At 33.8% G+C, this 22,643-nt stretch overlaps 2 protein-coding genes across 6 annotated transcripts in view; one reads left to right on the top strand and one right to left on the bottom strand.

The window, feature by feature from the left end:
* Nucleotides 1-22,643, top strand: part of NCKAP1 (NCK associated protein 1) — a 99,114-nt gene that overhangs the window by 2,619 nt on the left and 73,852 nt on the right. For 3 of the 5 annotated variants that reach the window (XM_027588433.1, XM_027588436.1, XM_027588431.1), the window contains exons 2-3: nucleotides 11,344-11,361; nucleotides 12,417-12,527. In XM_027588433.1, coding sequence (XP_027444234.1) covers nucleotides 11,344-11,361; nucleotides 12,417-12,527 — 129 coding nt within the window. The remainder of the gene's footprint in view (nucleotides 1-11,343; nucleotides 11,362-12,416; nucleotides 12,528-22,643) is intronic. The other 2 variants (XM_027588435.1, XM_027588434.1) reach the window with 1 other exon arrangement.
* The window catches only part of LOC113920339 (WAS/WASL-interacting protein family member 3-like), a 71,145-nt gene that overhangs the window by 3,709 nt on the left and 44,793 nt on the right, over nucleotides 1-22,643 (bottom strand). The window lies entirely within an intron of this gene.

Raw genomic sequence — 22,643 nt, 5'->3', positions numbered from 1 at the left:
TTTAATAATAGCTTTTGGTTTGCTCTCCTTGTGTAATTTTGCATACAAATGCATCAGATAGATTTTGAATCTTTTAGCCTATAGAGTTGTCTATAAGACTGACATATCTTCCTGGCTGGGTAGGGACTGAAACATTTGTTCAAAAATCTTGCCAAAAAAAGTGAGTAAGATTCGTTCACCATGTGTTTATAAGGTTCACGCATTCTGCATTTTTATGACAGTATGAGCTACCTAATCTTTTCAATCCTAATCTCTTTAACAGTCCTCAAAAAAAAAATTTCCACTACATAATACATGTCTTCCAATCAATTATCACCTTTTTATTAATGCACGTGTGCATCGGATTGTCAGATTCGATTGCTCTGTTTCAATTGGAAGTCTGCATGGAAATATTTTAGTGAGCATACACAATGAAAATACTTAAGTGACTTGAGTAAAATAACTTAGTAAGTTACTGTAATCAAAGATAATATGCTTTAATGCTTATTATAGGAATGTAACATGATTATTGAAAATGTTTTGCTTTTTTAAAAAAAATTTCATCAGTCGAAAATTTTTGACATCTTAATATGTACAGATTATGGAAATTTTAAGGAATTTGTAGACTAATCAGGGCTGTGAGAACACATGAAGAAGGAGGGTTTTAGGGAAAAGACATGAAGGTGGTAGGTAGTTTTACATTTAAATTTATTTGTTTCTTGAATCCTTCAAAATTCTGTTTTTTATTGAAAATATGTCTTTTTCCAGACCTGATAATACTACTCACTTATATGTTGATTTTTAACATTTTCCAAGCTCCTTTTATATCTGTTACTGTGGCATGGCAGGCAGTGTCATTGTGGAAGTGGAGTATGGGACCAGAATTTAGGAGAACTGCATTACAGTCTTCAGTCTGTCACTAAGAGTTTTGTAACATTGGGAGGTGTCTTGACTTCCATGAACTTCATTTTTTCCTCATCTGTAAAACAGGGGAAAATTAACTGTAAAACAAATGCTAAAGTCCATTCTAGCTCTGATTATCTTATCTTTACAAGTGGAAGTCATAGCCCATTTTAAACAGTAACAACTCAGTTTAGTTTTCTATAATACAGAGATGGTAATCCCTTCTCTGCCTACATCACGGGATTGTTTATGAAGATAAAAGGTAATGATAATGTGAAAATAGTTTAAAACCTCTGTGAATATTTAGGAGTCTCAGCAACTTTTTGGGGGCAACATTTTTTTCGAAATTTTACTGCTATTAGCAAACACATTCGCAAATACCAAAACATTTTTGCTGAGTTCAGAAAATATATCTATTTTGTTTTTTGTTTCCTTTCTTTTCTTACCTGTCACCAACATGAATATAATTCTGTAACAAAAAGGTCTCATTTAATACTGGAATAATTTTTCTTGTTACATTATTGCCTTAATTCTAAAGGACAGAAAGGAAGAAAAGACCCACCCAGCCATTGTAAACTCTTTTTGAATGGCATCTGTTTGCAGATTTCAATGCTCTTTTGTTTTAAAAAATTTTTTTCTTATTAGAGGCTATTTTTCTTTTTTTTTCATAGTCTTTTCCCCATGATTTTGGATATATTTATTTTATGAGGAAAAAATGGGTAGAATAGCAGTGTAAAAAATTGAAAGTTCTTAGCTGGTATCTGCTTATTTAATGGAGGGAAAAAAAGGGTGCATGGGAAGTGTGTAAGTGCAAGGTGAAGGGAGGGGACCAGCTTTAGTTTTCTCTTTCAGTGTTATGTTTCTCTTCATTTAGGGCATTATTTTCTCTGTTTCTCAATCAGGAGAAGAAACATGCTCCAAAGATTGGTTTGTAGCAAATTGTAGACTAATAAGTATTATTAGTATGAGATTTTTCCCCTCAGTGGGGTTTCATTATTAAAAGCCTTAAACATGGTAAGAAGTCAACATCTCTCCATAAATCTGAATTAAATAATATATATTATTTATTTAAACAGATCCTATCATGTCCATTTGTAACTTTATTTTTCAGGAAAGCTGCTTGTAAAAATGAGGATTTGATAATTTTTTTTCTTATGTTGGATGGTTGGCTGAGGAGATAAAGATCACTGAAAAATACTTAGGAAAAAATTACTTTATTTTTTCAAGTGGCAATGATAGATCATCCTTTGTGGATTAGTTAAATAACATAAATATTAAGCATTTTTATTTATTTATTTATTTATTTTTTAAGATTTTATTTATTGATTTGAGAGAGAGAATGAGATAGAGAGAGAGGGCATGAGAGGGGGGGAGGGTCCGAGGGAGAAGCAGACTCACTGCTGAGCAGGGAGCCCGATGCGGGACTCCATCCCAGGACTCCAGGATCATGACCTGAGCCGAAGGCAGTCGCTTAACCAACTGAGCCACCCAGGCGCCCAAATATTAAGCATTTTTAATGATTACAAAAGAAATACATGTTTACTATCAGAAACTCAAACATAAGAGAATTGTGTCACTTCAGAAATTCTTTGTCTGCCCTTCTCCCACTTTTAAAAATAAGCCTCATGTACTTATACCCTTTTCTGTACAAATGCTAATGTGTGCACGCATATTTTATTATATTTTGATTAAATTGGACTCTTCACAAAAATAAAATTGAAGCAGCATGGTGCAGTTTACATATAAATGAAATTAGGGTCCTTAATCTATTGCTTATATACTTACATTGTAAGAAAATTTTAAAGGAATGAACATACTTAGCTAGCTATATCCAATATGTAAAAAATGAGGAAGCCCAGATAAAAAAGTATGTCAGGGTCAAAAGTTCTTGCCTTACTGGTTGGGATGATTGAAAATCTAATCCATATTCTTGTTTGGTATGGTTTCTAATTTATTTTTGCCATTAGATTTATAGTCATTGACATTTTTGTGGTAGATATAATTGGATTTTAACACAGAGTAACCTTAAAGAAATATGCAGTTATATTACAGAAATAATTTCTTTTTACTGTAGATTACTTTTGTATGAACTTTCTATGGATTTGCATGGAAAGATCATTGAGATCATACTATCAGTGTACCAGAATGATTAATTTTTTAAAAAAAGATTTATTGGGGCGCCTGGGTGGATCAGTTGTTGAGCGTCTGCCTTCGGCTCAGGTCATGATCCCAGGGTCCTGGGATCGAGTCCCGCATCGGGCTCCCTGCTCGGTGGGGAGCCTGCTTCTCCCTCTCCCACTCCACCTGCTTGTGTTCCCTCTCTCGCTGTGTCTCTCTCTGTCAAATAAATAAATAAAATCTTTAAAAAAAAAAAAAGATTTATTTATTTATTTGAGAAAGAGTGCACGGGGCAGAGGGAGAGGGGGAGAGAGTTTTAAGCAGACTCTATGCTCAGCATGGAGCCCCATGTGGGGCTTGATCTCATGACCGAGCTGAAACCAAGAGTCGCTTAACTGACTGCACCACCAAGTGATTATTAATGGAGACCTCTGTTTAGCTTTGTAATGTATTAAAATGAAAAATAGTTTAGAATTAGGAATTTAAAATTCAAATTTTTTTGGAGAAATATATTTTGTATTTGCTTTTCATGTCTGTGCATTTTTTCTTTGTGATTATTTCTAAAATTTAGTCCCTGCCATTAAAATGTAAAAATTGAAAGGACTAACCATATATTTTTTTTAAAGATTTTATTTATTTATTTGAGAGAGAGAGAGAATGAGAGATAGAAAGCACAAGAGGGAAGAGGGTCAGACGGAGAAGCAGACTCCCTGCTGAGCAGGGAGCCCGATGTGGCACTCGATCCTGGGACTCCAGGATCATGACCTGAACCGAAGGCAGTCGCCCGACCAACTGAGCCACCCAGGCACCCAAAAGGACTAACCATATAAACAATACTAAAGAAATAGGAAATTTTGTTTAAATTGGGGGAGGAGTATTTATAAAGCAGAAAGGAAAAGTGTAAACTAAAAGAAACAATGAAGTAGCATTTGTCTTCCCTAATTTTAAGAACACATGCAATCATTTCCCCACTTGAAGGTATATTTTGTTCCAAATTAAATTTGGATTTTTAAATTTTTTTTATTTTTAGAGTGAGTGTGCAGGATTCAGGAGGGGGGGACAGAGGGAGAGAGAATTTTAAACAGGCCCCCCACCCAGTGTGGAGCTCACACAGATTTATTTATTTATTTGAGAGAGGGGGAGGGGCAAAGGGAGAGAGAGAATCTTAAACAGACTCCCTGCTGAGTGAGGAGCCCAATCTAGGGCTCTATCCCAGGACCCTGAGATCATGACCCGAGCTGAAATCAAGAGTGGGATGCTTAACTGTCTGAGCCACCCAGGCGCTCCTAAAGGAATTTCTAATGTACTTTTTCATTTTAAATTTTACATAAAGTTAAATAGTAACATTTTCACATTGAAAATTTTGCAACATGAAATATAAGAAATGCAATTAAGAAACTCCACCAGTAAGTTTGTTTCTTTCTGTCTTGGGGAGAAATTAGTAATTAGTAAATTAGTAGTACTCTTTTCTATTCTCAAAATGTGGTTTTTTTTTTTTGTTGACTGTTTTTCCTGTTGCCTTTTCAGTTAATGTAGTAAAATCTTCTTTGATCCTTTTAGGAATTTTTAGTACTATAATTAGACTTTGATTTTTTTACTTAATCTGACAGTGATGAGACAATCTCCTGGTTAATCATTTCTTTGAGTAATATTATGCTGCAGTGTTTTACTTAAATAAGTTAACAAACTTCATAAGCTCTTGAATTGCTTATTTGTAAATAGGGTTGTATGTGTGCCAATTTCAAAGGAATCTCTTGTTTTAAGTAAAAGCCTGTTTTGGAAAATACTTCCTTATTGCATAGTTGATTATTTTAGATACTTGACAGTAATAAAACTGCATTTTAAAAAATATTTTACAAATCATATGAACTATTAGTTAGTCCCAAACTTTGAGGGTTTCTTTTTCATTAATTCATTTACTCTTCATTTTTTGAATGTCTTCACAGACCCTGGGGAGACAGATAAATTAAGATGCAGTCTCCAATGCCAAGAAATTCACATTTTAGTAGATTGAGAGATTTACAGTTATTTACCTAAAATGTATTGCATAAATGTACTTATGGGAGTCTTGAGAAGGGCATTGACGATTCCATTCTGGGGAAGAAGAGATAGTGACTTTTGTGCTTGCTTTTGAAGTATGAATAGAAGCTTCTGATAGGCAGGTGACAAGGTGTACTCAGTCCTTGTTTAAGATTCCAGAATTTTGTTCAGCAGAATGTATAAAGATATAAAATATATAAGGTTATAAAAATCCTAGTAATGTCTAATGCTCTCATTGCTGGCATACAGCCTCTATAAACTTCTCTGTTGTTTTCCATAGTTGTAATATATTCTGTATCTTGAGAGAGCTAGATTCTAGATAAAGCTCTGATACTATCTTTTAAACTTTGGACAAGTTATTTAAATGTTCTGGGTTATAGTTTATTTATAAATTGAGGATACCAGTGGTTCTTAGCCAGGGATATACAATATAATCATTTTAAAAGATTTTTAAAAATACATCTGTATCTCGACTCAAATCTACTGAGTAAGAAAAAGCCCTGAAGTGATTCTGATGTTAATAACCACTGAAATAAGTAAAATGTAAGTTTTTAATACCTCTGATTTCTTTCTCAGGCAGTTATTCACAGTTGTGATGTAATTTTGTTTTCTGGGGTAAAACTAAATTTCTGGAATGCTGGGCTGCACATAGACTTTCTACTAGCAAAGCCATCTACAGAGTACTTACTTGTTCTTAGCTTCTGTTATGCTCTAAGCTGTATATTTTGTTTTCTAAGCCATGTTAATCATTTTGATTCCAATTCCTGAAATCTTAAATAGATGTTCCAGTTCTCCCATGTCTGTAGAATACTCTTTAATTAACCTTAGAAGGTTGAGTGAGTTAATTCATCTAAAGTGCTAGTGCAGTGCCTGGCACAGGAGTAAGAAATGAATAAGTTTAGGCTATTGTTATTAAATCTGTTTCTGGGGCTTGAAATAAAGTGGACATTTAATAAGTTCATTTTTTCTCCCCTGTTAAATCCAGCTCTGGACCACCTTTGGGAAACATTTCCTAACTTTTCCTTTTTTACTCTCTGACATTGTGGTTTGATATCTATTTACTGCTAGTACAAAATAAGTATTTGTATTTCAGGAGTGTATTCTTCATTGGCCTTTAAAGAGCAGCTTCTTTATTTTATTTTTATTTATTGATTTTTCAGTTTTTTAAATAAAGTGGAGCCCTATATGGGGCTCGAACTCAAGACCAATACCTGAGATCAATACCTGAGCTTAGATCAAGAGTCAGATGCTTAACTGAGCCACCCAGGCGCCCCAAGAGCAGCTTCTCTAAAACAGTAAAAATGTGGCTACATATAATACTTGAAAAAAACCTATAGAACACCTTTGTTTTATAAATTGAGAAGTTTCTCTGTATTGCAAGCTGAAAAATGTTTAAGAGCAATAGTGATATACACCTCTTCTTGTGAATTGAATAGTAATTAGTAACTCATTTGAATCACTAAAATTTTTAAAAATGAATTTTGAAATATATAATGCATTGAAATATTTCTTAAGTTTATAATTTTCCCAGAATTTGTGCTTAGAAAGCTGTAACCATTAATATATATATATTTTAAGTTGGCTATTACTGGCTCTAAGTAACAGGTAGTTATTGATAAATGTGCATTAACTTTAAAACATTTCCAATAATTCCAGTATACTTTCCTATGAAGCCTCTTAATCTAAATTTTAGCAGTGAATTGCCTTTTTTTTTCACCTACCCAAGCTCAAGGGGAAGTTCAAATCAGATTGGTTGGCCAAAATATAGGTGATACACATGAAAAAACAAAATAATTGGAAACAAAACCACTAATATGAGAATTTAAGTCTTGTTTTGCTCTTGATAGATTTTCCAATATTTATTGAAAATTTTCTTTGTATTACTTTCATTTTTAAATTAGAAAATAAAAGAATGATAAGTAAATTGTTTTCTCTAGTCCATGATTTTAGTTGATATCTGTCCTTACTCTAGGCATTAATGTCAGTTAATTTCCTTGAAGACTCAAGGAAGAATCTTGGTCCTGGTATGCTTTTAATTTTGCGAAACCTGCTTTAAAAACTATGGTTTTTCTTGTTTACTGAGTAAAAATTAAATTCCTCTTTCTAGCATAAATTGGTCACATTGTGTGGTTTTTTCTTCTTCCCTGACATATTCAGATAGGGCTAGTTTCTTTCTTGTACTCTCACAAATAGCATTCTCACTGAACTCTGGAATTTTGTTCATGTTTTTTCAATTACATTATTGTATTTAAAAAATTGGTTTGTTCTGTAATATTTTGGCAAAGGAATGTGATTTATTGCTGAGTTAGACTAGGCCTTAAAAAATAAAACTGATGAAACTAAGCAGATTTTTCCTTTGATAGTAATTACTCCAATGAAGGTTTTGAGCAGTTGAAGTATTGAAAGAATGGAGCATGTTTTTTTACTGTTTTTCTGAGCATATATATTTAGATAAGCATTTTTAGTGCTTTGGAATCTTTAGGTACTCACAGCTGAACCTTGAGCAAGTCACTTAATTTTTCTGACGCTCCTTTCCTCTTCGTTGAGATGTTTAGGCAGTTTCAAAAGCATAGATGTTTTACACACAACAGGTGCCCAGTAAATGTTCTTTTTACTCCCCACTCTTGGGTCTTTGTTTTCTTTTTTCTTGATTATTGCTTAATCTCTTATGAATAGATTGAGGACTATTTCTGTTATTTGATTTTTGTAACATCATGATAAGTTTTTGAAAAAATACATAGCATTAACCATATAAAGTTAATCTGTAGTATGTAATCTTAGGTTGTGACAGCCTGAGGAAAGGACTTGAGAAGGGGTTTTGGTGGTAGATTAGCAGAAAAATTTGTTTTAGAGTTATACTTTGAAATCACATAAAGTCTGGTCTTGAAGTTTCTAGTCAAAGATGTTTATTTTGTGGCCTGGATAAAATATTATGTGGTTTTCTAAAACATCTCTGTTCTTTATTTTTGGTAATAATATTATACTTATGTTTGTGAAAAAAATGAACTTGGAGATGTTGATTGATGATTAATACTGAGCTAGAATTGGTTAAATGGAAAATTTTACGTTTTTTTTTCAGGAACTCACTATAGATATCCATGTGTTTTGAGAAATTTATTTTAAAAAATAGAAGATTATTATTTAGAACTTATTTATTAGATATTTACATTGGAATAAGCACTTTATGTGCATTTTGTCTTTTAAAAATCTGAATAATCTACCCTGCAAATAGGTAGTATTAGTACCCTTAATTTTATAAATTAGAGAACTGAGGTTCAGAGATTAAACAATTTGGCAGGAAATCAAATGGGTGCTGTGCTTCTTGACTCAGGGACAGGTTTCTTCATTATTATATTTAAGTATTCCCTTTAACATTAGTGCAATTTGATCTTCCACATTAAATAGTCATAAGTTTTTTGAATTTATGGATAAGTAGAATATTCATAGAAAATAAACTTGCAATCGTGAGAACTGGAAATTTAAGTACATAAATATTAAATTTCCTTTAGATCTTCTGGAATTTTAAATTACAGTATTTTATGCATTGTGAAAGCATGCTGAGTCAAGATAATATAAAATACACAGTTTTGGGTTTTTTTTTTAAGTTCTGTCGTTCAGAAATGGTTTCCTTTTTGTCTAATGAAATAGCTCTTTTAGCCAATTATGCAAAAAAAAGTTTTTTTTTGGTAGGGCTGTAAGGTTCAGTTATTTAGATGCAATTTTGCCTTGTACTCACCTTTTCTTTTTCTCTTTTTCTTTTTTGGTGTGGGGGAGATAGAAGTATTCAAAAGTTTAATTTAGGCCTTTTGGTAAGCCTTTCTGATAAAATTTGTTAATTAAGTATAGTATATGTTGTTTTCTTAAATGTGGCACTTCAAAGGGTGACACTTTTGAGAGTGAAAGATTAATTTTATGTAATAGTGTAGTTATACTAGGATGAGGTAGGGTTTCAGGTGTACCAACTGCCGACAATGTTTTTGAAATATAGGTGGTTGTTTTATGATTTCTTTGTCCTCTGTGTCCTGAAAATGCATTGAGTGACGGTGGAGAAGAATATTAATTTTTATAAACTGAGACATCTGGTTAGTTGGAATTTTGCTATACTGCTTTGGTATAGGAGGAAACCCTTTTTAATTGAAATATTAAGTATGGCTTTTTGACAGATGTTAATTTCTTAGATATTAGCTTTTAGTCAACTCATTGTTTTTTTTTCCTTGTACTTTTTCTTTTTTGCCTGAGTGTTCCATACACGGTATCTCTGTTGGTATTAAGTAAATAAATCAAGCAGGTTGATTTCAGAAAAAATAAAATGGGGGCTAGTACTTCTGTATAGTATCTATGAGCCATGTATGTTTTATTGGCATTTTTGAGTGCTCATGGTATTCCAGATATCTATGTAAACTGCACACGCACGTGCATGCGCACACATAATGGGCCTAAAAACTTTTTAGGGTAAATTGCAATTATTATCAACCTATTTAACAGATGGAAAAACTGAGGCACAGAGGAGTAAAATCACTTGCTTATGGTTATGCAGTTAAGAAGTGATGGAGTTAGGATATGAACATGGACAGCCTATCTTAGAACTCATGTTCTTTACTAGGCTAAACTCTTTCTATGAGTAGAACATATTTGGCATTTAGAGAACAAATGAAGGAAATGTGTGATTGGAAAAGGGAATTGTCATTATTGTTCTGTATACTCTGATAAAGACTGTTTTGCAGTTATTATTCATATGAGACTTGGGTAATTATAATTATTGAGGCTGTTATTGATAACAGCTAACATTTTTAGAGCATTTTAGAGCACATATGTGGTAGCCCTTCTGCTAAATACTGTACATGGTTTATCTCTTTTCTAATCCTCATAATGACCTTATGAGGTAAGTACTGATTTCCCCATTTAAATGTGAAGAAACAGACTAGGAGATATTTTGTAATATATTCAAGGTCCTATGGATCGTAAGTGGTAAAGATTGAAACCCAGTAAGTCTTAGTCTAGAGTCTGTTCTGCCTCCCAGTATAGTATGTTTAGATATGGCTTACTGAGCAGTGTGGAAAAAGGTAAATCAATTCCAGGGAAGGATTATACAACCATTTACTTTTCCATTGAAATGAAATTTCATTCTTTTTGTTTTCAGTGTAAGAAGGAAGAGTTCCTCATATATATACATGCATCTGTATACATGAGAATACGTCTGTGTTAGTTTTCAGATATTTGATTAAATTCTATACAGTAAAATTTGTGATCATGGGAAATACGTATGGTAGTCTGTCATATTTTCATTATTCGATAGTCACTAATACTGTTAGAATGGATCGCTAAATTTTTAAGTATTAGAATATGGAAGATAAAACAACATTAAAAAACTGAATGTAATAAAAAAATTAAAAACTGAATGTAATTTGGAATCACTTTAGGATTCTGTACCACCTCAGGCATATTTAGGGAACTTGATTTTCATTGTATCATTGGTGTAAGGAAATGCTAATCTGTAGCTATTTCTATTTGGACAAATTCTTAGTGTGTGGTTCTTAGTTATTCTTATTATATAGTATAACATTTTTTGAGAAGTGGATTAATTGGCAAATTAATTTATGAGAAATAATATTTTAAACAAATGATAGTCTACTCTGAGGAAAAGTCAGATGTATTTTAGTATTTATGATGTTGAAATGGAATTTGCATAGTTGCCTTGTGTCAATCTGGTTAAGGATTATGAAGTTCTAAATTGCTTAAGTTAATTTTATCTACTTATGTTTGAGCATTAAGAGAATTCTTACTGCATTCCTATTTCCATTTGGAAAATACAGGAATGTTTGCATTAATTTTTATACTTTGACTTGGAAGGGAGTTAGGTGATATTTGAAAAGTAGTTTCAATTTGAGCTGAAGTGCAAAAGTCCTCCAATAACGTTTTATTTTTATTCTTGGCTACCGTTTCTTTTTAAGGTATGTAAAATTTCACTGACGGTTTTGCTCCTATTTTTATAGTTGCATGTAGTCTTCGTTTTTCCTTCTAGTATTATTTTAAGTTTATTTAGGAAGAGCACCAAGAAACTGACATGGTTGTACACTTACACAGTAGTATTTAAATCTATATGAATAGTATAAACTCTATAAATCTATTGTATACTAAACTCGCTACTTAGAATACCTTTAAAATTGTAGCACCATATAGTTCTAATCTTGTTTCGTTATTCATAGTCTGCGGTGCCTAAGTTCTCTACTGAAACGTATGTCATAGTTTGACAATCATTGTTTACACGTAATTTTCTCTCTTTTTATTACAATGCTTCCCCAGCAAGGACAAGTTTGGAAGGTTTGCAAAGCTTTTCACCTTCCCTCTGCCCGCTTGCCCGCTTTCAGATCAGTTTCATGTTTCATAACTTCTCTTTCTGCAATTCACAACATAGCCGTAGTAAACAATGAAAAAAACATTAAATTGCAATATATTTCCTCACTCATAGTAGAGAGATAAGACGTTTTCAAAGGACACATTTTTAAAAAAAATGCAATGAGAAGTTAAATAGCAATATTATAATTTTAGTAATTCCCTAAGAAATAACATCTCACTAGCACGCAGTTAATTAAATGTCACATAACAAAACACTGAATAGTATCAATTATATTTGGTATTGCTAATAGTTCAGATAAAAAGTTCTTTCTAATAATAATACTTGATATTTGTATAATGCTTTACAGTTTACTACAGAGAATGCTGTATGGCTGATGTGGTCAAAATGTAAACATTCCCATTTATTCTGTGCTTATGAGATATAGAACAGATGTAGATTCATTGTTTGAAGTGTTGCTGGTATGATGGAAAAATACTGTTGTAGTAACTCAAATGTTCAGAGGAATAGGCAACACACTTTAGTACTATAAAGACAATTTTAGCAGCTTCCAGTTCTTTTGAACTAGGGCTCTTGTATTAAAATGTTTAAAGTGAATGAGGAAAACATTTTGGAAAAGACATTTAAACATAAGCTTTTATTTTATAACACTTAGAAAAAAACATTTCCAGTTCTGAATATTTAATTTTGTAATATTTTATTAGCTTCAGATGAATACAATCCTACCTCAAACCAAGACTTTTTTTTTCTTTTTCTTTTTTTTTAGGTTTGAGCTTTTTCCTTCACTGCTGTTCTGCGCTAACTGCTTTGAAACTTTCCATGCATTTTTTTCAGTAGAAGAACATCTCTGTACTGTCTCCCATTGCATATTTCAGCTGTGACAATCCCTGCACTTTGCCTATTCATTTTATCACCTGCTCACCAAAAACAATAAATATCTCTAATTTCTGATTACAGATTTGCTATTACTTGGTTTTAGAACAAGGATGCATTTCACTTTTTTATTACTGTTGTTTTATAGGCATGTGGAGATCCCAAGGCAAAACCATCCTACCTTATTGACAAAAACCTGGAATCTGCTGTGAAATTCATAGTCAGAAAGTTCCCTGCTGTAGAAACTCGCAACAACAATGTAAGTCAAATTTTTGTGTTACTTGATTTTAGCCATCTGTAGGGAAAGTAATGGTTAGTGTAATGTTGAAGTAGTTCTTATTTGTCTAATTCTTTATATTTTGGTATACCAATTACGTACATTGATTAAGGGCTTTTAGGAACAATATTCTTATCTCTAAACTGGAAAAAATGACTGAACTACATCACTCTTTAGAAAACATAAGGTCTTAATTTCTTACACACTTCCTTCTCTTTCAAGTTGCGACAGAAAGTAAGGTAATAGAAATGTATATATTCCAAATATTTGCATGACTAGTTAGGGAGTTTTTCCTTATAGTCATAAACTTTATTTTGAAATTAGTAAATGTTTTCATAGAACTTGTATTGTTTTTAGTAATTAACTGTGTTTATTCTAAAATACATTTGTTTCTTTAGTATTTTTATAATTGAGACAAACATTTCTGAAAAATAATATAACAAGGTGATGGTGTAGGATCTTTATTTTTCCTACAATAATAGGAAAAATAGTTTTTATTAGTATATAAAATGTAGTCATATCCAGAGTCTTCCTGATATGTTTACGTAATCTTTAGGGGTTCTTTATAATAATTTCTATAAGTAAGTAATTTTAGAAAATTAGAGCTAATTTTATCTCACCATAGTCTTTTCATATAAATTTTGTTGACTTGGAATCTTTCTGCATGTCTTTCTGAATTTTTTACTTTTGTAGTCTCATGTTATAATCTTTGTTTTCTTTTTCTTTATGTACAAACTTAGTCTAGAATTTTTCTCTTACATATGGTCTCCGTACTTTTAAGAAACCGTTTAAAAAATATTTTGTCATCTTTTGGTTTCCTCAAATCAAGTATAGTTATTGAAGATTCATATTTTACCTGTTGGTATCACCTTTACTTAAAAATATTGTAATGTAGAGGGAGAACACCAGTCAGAATTAATAAAGTCTGATAAAATGCTTTTTAAAGAATTAAGAGAAGTCTGTGTTTCTTGTGAGTACGGGTTAATAGAGGTCTTTCTTTGTTTCATAGAAGATTGTGTTTTATAATTGGTATATTAAGGTATCACAATTAGTTCCTGATTACAGAATGGGTGATTCAATGTACACACTTCTTTTTTTTTTTTTAAAGATTTTATTTATTTGAGAGAGAGAGAGTGAGAGAGAGCACGAGAGGGGAGAGGGTCAGAGGGAGAAGCAGACTCCCCACTGAGCAGGGAGCCTGTTGTGGGACTGATCCTCGGACTCTAGGATCATGACCTGAACTGAAGGCAGTCACTTAACCAACTGAGCCACCCAGGCGCCCCAGTGTATACACTTCTTAAGAACACCATTATTTGTGTGGAGAATTCTTTTTTAGTTATTGACATTAATTGGCTGACTCATCTGACTCACTGTGAATGAGAGAAATTTTATAATGAAAATCTGTCCTACATTTAGTTTCATATATACTTTTTTTTCTCCTGGCTCATAAAATCTCTGTGATATGAGCTCTTCAGAGAATCATTTAAGTTTAATTTGTGTGTGTGTGAGTGTGTGTGTAAAGTTCCATGTGAAAATAAGCATAGTTCCTAAATATGAGGTCTTTTTTTTTAGAAGATTAGCAAGGTCTCATTAAGTATATGTTCACTGTTTTTGTAACAGTAACATTTTTTGGTAAAGAGTAAATTAAGAATCTTCGCTCTTCCTGACTTGTGGGGCAAACTTTATAATAATGCTGCTGTTTTTTGTTTTTTAATAATTTTACTTTCCTTCTCAATTTGTGCAGCACAAAATTGATTTTTTAAAATAACAGTTTTATTAAGATGTGATTCACACACATATAGTTTACCCACTTAAAGTGTACAATTCAGTGGGTTTTTAGTACATCCACAGAGTTGTGCATCCAGTACCACAATCAATTTTAGAATATTTTCATTATCCCAAAAAGAAACCCCAGACCTATTAACATTCACTCCTGCCAATCCCCCATCCCTAGACAAACACTAATCTGCTTTCTTTCTGTATGCCTGTTTTGAAGATTTCATATAAATAGAATCATATAACATGTGGTCTTTTGTGACTGGCTTCTTTTCATTTAGCATAATGTTTTTAAGATTTATCCAAGTTGTAGCATGTATCGGTACTTCATTTCTTTTTATTGCCAAAAAATATTCCATTGTATGGGTATATCATTTTATTTATCCATTCACCAATTGATAGATGTTTGAGTTGTTTCTGCTTTTTTTTTTACTGTTATGAATAATACTGCTGTGAACATATTTGTAAAAGTTGTGTGAACTTATGTTTTCATTTCTCTTGGATGTGTATACTTAGAGGTGAAATTGCTGGGTCATGTGGTAATTTTTTGTTTAACCTATGAAATCAATTGTATAGTATTGTTGAATATTATGCTGCTTGTAGAATTTACTCTGGTTGCTCTGTATGCAGTCTCAGTTTTGTCATATAGCCTTTACAACTATTCTCTGTAATGCTATTCTGTTGTTTTTTGCCTACTGAAGTACTGTGTGCTAGGTATTTATGAAGTTCTGTGATCTTAGTTTGATCTGAGCCTTCTAATATCCTGGTGAGAAGTTCCTGGCAAACTTGGGTCAGGAAATGAGAAATGAGTTGAGTTTTGTTATTTTTTAATTTCATAGAAGTAGTTAATGGAGGTTTAAGGACGGGGAATGGTAGTAGCATCTGGGAATGATAGAAACTTGCAGATTTCTGGCTGTTAGGTATACTGAAGAAATGGTATTGGTATCATAATCGGGTTTTTTTCCTTTGTATTTGGGTCTTTGAGTCATTGTATAAGTTTGTGCCACAGAGCATGCTTACTTTATCTCATGGATCAGGGAGAATTACTGGTTAGCACTGTTTCTGTTTTGATTAAGATAAGCACCACTTGTCCCCAGTTTCAGAAAAGGCAATCATAAAATATTCTTTTGGTAAAAATTAAACACAAATTTATTTTGAAGTTTCCATGATTAGATTCTTACAAAAAGGCTACCAGTGTGCTCGCAGATAGCTGGTTATCTGGTATTCTAACAAAGGGAGGACACTGCTGACAGATAAAGCCAGATTGGTACCTAAACATAGCTTTAACAGTGATGATGTTGGGCTCTGCTGAGTTTTACTGTCTTGCTCAGGTCCCTTTGTGACCTGGTAAGAATTTTTGTACTCTCCCAATTCTGGATTTAGTTTCGGAAAGTCTGGATCAAGGAATGGTTTTTTTGTTCGTTTGTTTTGTTTTCTGAGTTGTGATTTTGAACTAGATGCCCCTATAGGCTTCAAAGCAGCTGATTAGGTAAAAGTCAACTGAATAAAAGTGATACCAGTTTTATAATTATAGCAGCACTTACTGAGTGTCTAATAGAGTTATTTTTCTTATTTAATTTTAGATTAAGGAAAGCATTTCTGAGCTGAGAGATTATCTAATTTATCTATAACATGATATCTTCTAGTATTTTGAAAGTGTGACTGCCAGATGGGTGTATAATTTGTTTCCTGTAAGTTTCTTTTTTTTTTTAATTTTTTTGTAAGATTTTATTTATTTATTTGAGAGAGAGAATGAGATAGAGAGAGAGCATGAGAGGGGGGAGGGTCCGAGGGAGAAGCAGACTCCCTGCTGAGCAGGGAGCCCGATGCGGGATTCGATCCCGGGACTCCAGGATCATGACCTGAGCCGAAGGCAGTCGCTTAACCAACTGAGCCACTTAGGCGCCCCTCCTGTAAGTTTCTTATGAGCGTATAGAGGGAAATCTGTTATTTTCCTGGATAAAGAAAATAGTAGAAACTTCTTATTTTTTTAACAGGTAAAGATTGTTTTGTCCAAGAAATTCTAAGGGGCATTTTAAGGAAATGTTCAGGTGTATGTATGTTAAAACATTTCTTATGAAATATTTAAAATATTTTAATTTACCCCCCTTTGTTCTGATGTTGGGTATTTCCACCTAAAAGCTATTTTATGTTTTTTAAAACAGTAAAAATATCTGACATGAAGGTGTCATTATAAGATTTGTCTACTTACTGTACATTTTAGTGTAAAATTTTGGATTTGATTCCCAAGTTAATGGGAAAGTGATATAATTACTGTCCTGTATATGTTGAATTAGGTCTTAATTCGCTAAGAATGAAGGCATTGTTGGTGAGGAGAGTGTGCCATAAGAATCATATAGGGATTCTGGACTGAGATACAGGCCAATATTGAAATAATTAGAAAATTAAGTTTTCAAACTTAGAGGGATATTTTGTGTTATAGGTATTACTTTTCTCCTCTCTTAGGGAACACAGTATTACAGGATACTATGTAATAAATTAAAATTTTTAAGTAGCTTACAGCATCACTTAAGGAAAGACAAAAATAAAGCAACTCTGATGATGTTGGTTGTGAGACATAGCTTTAGAATATGTTTTTTTTAAATTTTTTTAAAAAAGATTTTATTTATTTATTTGAGAGAGCGTGAGAGAGCACAAGCAGGGGGAGCAGCAGAGGGAGAGGCAGAAGCAGGCTATTCACTGAACAGGTAGCCTGACAACAGGACTCGATCCCAGGACCCTGGGATCATGACCTGAGCCAAACGCCGACGCTTAACCAACTGAGCCACCCAGGCACCCCTAGTATCTCTTTTTAAACACCATTTTATCCCTAGTGCTTGGTACATAAGAGCAGGGAGCCCAGCGTGGGGGCTCTATCCTGGAACCCTGGGATCATGACCTGAATTGAAGGCAGACACTTAACCGACTGAGCTACCCAGGTGCCCCAAGTCATTTCACATCTTAAAGCCTCTTTGTTCTTATCTCTAAAATGATGATAATACCAATCAATTCTCAAGAATCAGTTTAATATCTCCTAAGTACTTCACAGATTTGTGTGACAAATTGCTTTTGAAAAATGGAAGCTGTTACTTATATTACCTCTCTGACTTTTTGGTCTCCTTCACTGGTAAGAATTCTTCTAGCTGCCTTTTAAATGTGGGTATTTCTAAATGACTTCCTGCCCTCCTACCCCTTCCACCTCCCCACCCCCCGCAGTATATATGTATGAAAACATTTACTTCATGGCTTCAGCTAAGTAATATACTCTCTTCTGTTTTCTGGGTTCTAGATCTGAATTCCAGCTACCTTTTGGACCGCTGTACAAGTTAAATAGCAAACTTTGTATCTAGTATGAAACACATGATTATCCTGCATTTTGTTTTTCATCTGTGTTTTCTTTCTTGAGCCATTATCTTCTACTTCGTTACCTAAACTAGAATTTTCAGAAACCCCTTTGACTTTTGTAAAATGTCAAGTTACTAATTTAGGGCTCATCAGTTTTAATACTTGTCAGTTTTAATAATGTCTTGAATTTATCCCCTTCAGGTCTGCATCTCCTGCTGGGAGAAATGCTATGATAATCCAAACACTGCTTTTCATTCCTTCCAGTCTCTCCTCCTGTTGCTACCCCCTACCCCCCTCACTAGAAGAGGCCAAACAAAACAAAACTAATCTATTTCTCTGTGGCAACTCACGTCTCTGTTTTCCTGGCCCCAGCACTCATCTTTGAATCCTGTTAACCTAGGATATAGTAGGCCAGCAAATAATACTTTGGCTTTAAAATAAAGTATCTTATAATAAAATAATGTAGCAGTATTTTTTTTATTTATTTATTTTAAGATTTTATTTATTTGTCAGAGAGAGAGCATAAGCAGGGGAGCAGCAGGCAGAGGGAGAAGTGGGCTTCCCGCTGAGCAAGGCCTGATGTGGGACTTGATCCCAGGACCCTGGGATCATAACCTCAGCCGAAGGCAGACACTTACCAGACTGAGCCACCCAGCCGTCCCATTGTAACAGTATTTTGGTGGTATATTTTGTCATTAGTCAATATGTCTCTCTCTATATCTATATATACCCTAATGTAAACTTAAATATTTGGTCTTGACCAATTAAACTTGAAAAACAGTGAGAACTAAAGTGTCTATTCTTTTAGAAAGGTATCATCAACATTCATTTAATATCTCTTCTACATGTAATAGTCTTTAATTCTAGCTTGAATAAACAGTAAATAAAAGAATGAACCCCTGATTAGCAGATACATGTAAGCCACGCTTTGATATATTTGAAAAGTATTTGAAATAAGTCAAGTACTGGCAGGGAATTACATTAGCACTAATGACCTACCTAAACTGGTTTAAATTGTCTTTTAATTTTTACCAAAATAATATGAATGCATGGTAATGAGTCAAATAGTTCAGAAGAATTTAGGATGAAAAGTGGTTATATTTCCTGTTCCACTCTTTCCCACCCTGGTCATATTTCTCAGAAGGAACTTCTATAAGGAATGTGCTTATTCTTTTTCTCTTATAAATTCATTTACCAGTGTTAGAAAATGTCTATTATAAACTCTTTGCTACAAAAGGTAAGAATTTAGGTCATTCAATTTCTTGCTCATTACTTACTCTTTCTTCTTGATATTCGATAGTTTTTTTGTTGTTAATATTTTTGGATCATTGGTTACTTCCTTTTTAAACTTTAAATAATGTAGTTCTCTATTTTTATAGCCTCACCCTTGGTCATTTATACTTTAATGCTGTCAAAATTGTTAGTGCTTTCTTTTGTTTTTGAAATCATAAAATGTTCTGAAATTGAATTATATGCTGATTGTAAAAATTAAAAACTAGTAAAGAGGGCACCTGGATGGCTCAGTCGTTGAGCATCTGCCTTCAGCTCGGGTCATGGACCTGGCGTCCTGGGATTGAGTCCCACATTGGGCTCCCTGCTCGGCGGGAAGCCTGCATCTCCCTCACCCATTCCCCCTGCTTGTGTTCCCTCTTTCGCTGTGTCCCTCTCTGTCAAATAAATAAATAAAATCTTTAAAAAAACAAACAAACTAGTTAAGACCTGAGTGCTTAGTGCTTCATTCCATTGTCACACTGGACTTAGAATACTTTATATTACATATATTTATTTATGTTTATATATATAAATATGTAGCATTAAAATGAAATGGATTCTTTCTTCCAGAATGATTTCATAGTTAAATTTGTTTCATAGGTACATCATGATTTTCTGGACTTAACAGTTACATGCCTTGATAGAATTCTTAAATGTATCTGTCCTAATAATCATATCATCTTTATAAGCTTTCTTTTTTTTTGTGGTGCTCACTCTCTCCTATAACCTGCAGTCTTCTAATTCCCCTCTGGGCAGTTTGCTTATGTCTGCTGCATAGCTTTCATCCTGGAAAATCTTCTCTTTGTTGTCCCTCCAGGGCTTTCACATGGAGTTTTCATAGAGTTTGGGAATGCCTTGAAATTGTGTACAGAGCTTGAGTGTGAATGTATTTTTCAGCTTTCACTGTATTCTCAGGGTTGATTCTTATGATCCCAAAACACATCTGCTTTGAAATCACAATCTTGTATACTGTATATTCTAATTATACTAAACTGTAATCATAACCTCTTCAGCTCATTGATGCTGTTTTCCTGCAAATGAGACTGCCAATGGACATTATACTGGGTTTTTATAGCATAGCCCCTAGCATAACCCCCAAGGAGATACATTCCTGGCACTGGCAATCATCTATTTTCCTCAAATTTTCTAAAGTTGTATCTTACCTTTAGTGACTGCAATGGTAATTATGATCCCCTACATAATAACAAAGGATGTTACCAATACCTAATAACTTGCTGGTTTTTAATTTTTATTTTCTTGGTCATTTGTTTAAAGGGGGCTCTAGCCACTTTTAGCCTGGTAACCTTCGAGTACCCTTAGCATGGTATTTTACTGTTTATCATGGCAAGTCTGGTCTTACCTTTGGTCAGATCAGGAGTTATTTGCCAAGATCCAAAGTGAAAGGCAACAAAAGAAACTACAGTGGAGTAAATGAGAGATGTTGCAAAAACACTTATTTTTCTTTACTCTTCCTAGCAGTGATCTTGGCTAAAAATGTTTTAAATATGTATACCAATGGTCTTTGGCCAAAAATAAATAGTATAGTATACTGTGTTAGTCCTCTGTCTAGTGTTGGGTAGAATGTAGAATATGGGAAAATTTGTTTAATTGCTTATATGTTTTTTAAGATTTTATTTATTTGAGAGAGAGCGTAAGTGCATGAGTGGGGGGAGGGGCAGAGGGAGGGAGGGAGAGAGAATCTCAAGTGGACTCTACACTGAGTGTGGAGTCACATGTGGGGACCCGATCTCATGACCCTGAGATAATAACCTGAGCTGAAATCAAAGAGTCAGATGCTTAACCAACTGAGCCACCCAGGCACTCCTTAATTGCTTATTTTTTAAGGAGTATTTTATTGTGGGAGAGTGTTGTTTATACTTTTCATGGCACAAATGGCCATGCTTTCTTTTGCCTCTAGGCCTTTGTTTATTGCTGTTTTTACTATCTGGCTAAATGTCTTTCTCCCATATTCTTTCACTAGGCTAACTTCTACTTGTTTTTTGGGTCTATCCTTAGATATCACCATTTCAGAGAAGCTTTCCAATTAGGTTATGTGCTGCATGTATAGTTCCCTCCATTTATCACTTATTCACTGTATTCAGTTACTCACTTTTATTACTTTATTTTCTTATTTGAAAGGTTTGTTGAGTGCTGTCTGTGAGCCAAGTCCTGTTACATGAGAGGGGATCTGGCAGTGAATAAACAAACCAAAATACTGCCCCCTGTAGTGCTTATATTCTGTTGGGTAGAGATAGACAGAAAAGAATATGAATGTAATACCAGGTAGAGATGAGTTCTAAGAAGAACAAAGCAGAGTGATAGTGGGGAGATACTTAAGGTGACCAGGGAATGCCATTCTGAGGGTGAAATTTATGGTCATTGAGATGAGAGCTGATTGTGACTTGGGCTAGAATGGTAGAGGTGAAAAATGTTCAGATTCTGAATTATTTTGAAGACTGGGTCATGAAATGTTCAGATTCTGGAAATGTATTTTGAAGATAGAATCTACAGTAATTTGCTGATGCATTGATAGGGGGTATATGAGACAATGAGAAGACCCCAAGATTTTGGCTTGAACAGATGTCAAGATTTACTTGGGTGAGGACACAAGAGGAACAGGTTTGGGGTGGGGGTATAGAAGGGATAGTACTCACCAGCTCAATATTAGATATGTTAAATTTGAGGGCCTACTAGAAATCTGAGTGGAGATTTTGAGTAGCCAATTCTATATATAAGTATCGAGCTGAGATAGGTAGCATGAAGCTGAGAAGTTGAAGAGAAATTATTGAAGAGAGAGGAGGAGTGGCATAATCATTGAGAGTAGGAGAATGAATTGACAGTAAAAGTTGGCAGTGAAAATGGAGTAATGGTGCTACTCATTTATGGTTTATGATCATGAATTGGGGTTGAGATCAAGTCAGCATGTATATATGCTTTCTCTCACTGAGTTTTATCAGGCAATAATGATAGAGGAAGAAAGGGACAAAGGTGTAATACAATGATGGGCCATTCAATCTTAAGATGGATAAAAAAGGAAATTGGGCATGAGATGGTGAGTGAAAAGATGATAGAGTAAATAGATAGGTGCCTCAGAGTTCAAAGAATTGATGAAGATGTATAGGTATTAAGAGGCTATTACAGGTATTAAGTGGGAGTTATACTTCCATTGATGCCATTTTACCTTGTCTCCAAATCTCTCAAGAACAACAGATAAACAAAAAGGCCAGAAAGAAGCCAAGACAGTTTAAGCATTATTCCTGTTTACAGGCCTGTGAATTGAGGAAATTTAACATGAGCCACCACTCTCTGTCAATATGTAAGAAAAATAATTCCTGGGAGCCTTCTCTATTTTAGCGTCTCCTTTAACTTCCCCCATCTTTTTCACCATCTTCACTACCCTTAGAAACTCCTACCATTCTTATTGTGGTCTTTCTCAAACTGTGTGTGTGTGTGTGTGTGTGTGTGTGTGTGTGTGTGTGTGTGTGTGTGTGTGTGTGTTTAAACCTCTTTCATGTAATTACTAGTTGGTGAGGGTCTTTGTCTTGTTAAATTAAGCTTATAGTTTTTCACCATGCACCTTGTACCTAGAAGTTAATTGTGGTGTAACCAGCTTCTAAAACTGGTTATTTACCTAAAAAAAGGTGAGAGTTACCTGTGTTTCTACATATACATCCCTTACTAGATTATATACTCATTTAGAGGGCT

This window comes from Zalophus californianus, chromosome 3 (genome assembly GCF_009762305.2).
Source record: "Zalophus californianus isolate mZalCal1 chromosome 3, mZalCal1.pri.v2, whole genome shotgun sequence".
Lineage (NCBI taxonomy): Eukaryota > Metazoa > Chordata > Mammalia > Carnivora > Otariidae > Zalophus > Zalophus californianus.
This window is presented reverse-complemented; position numbering and strand designations above follow the sequence as displayed.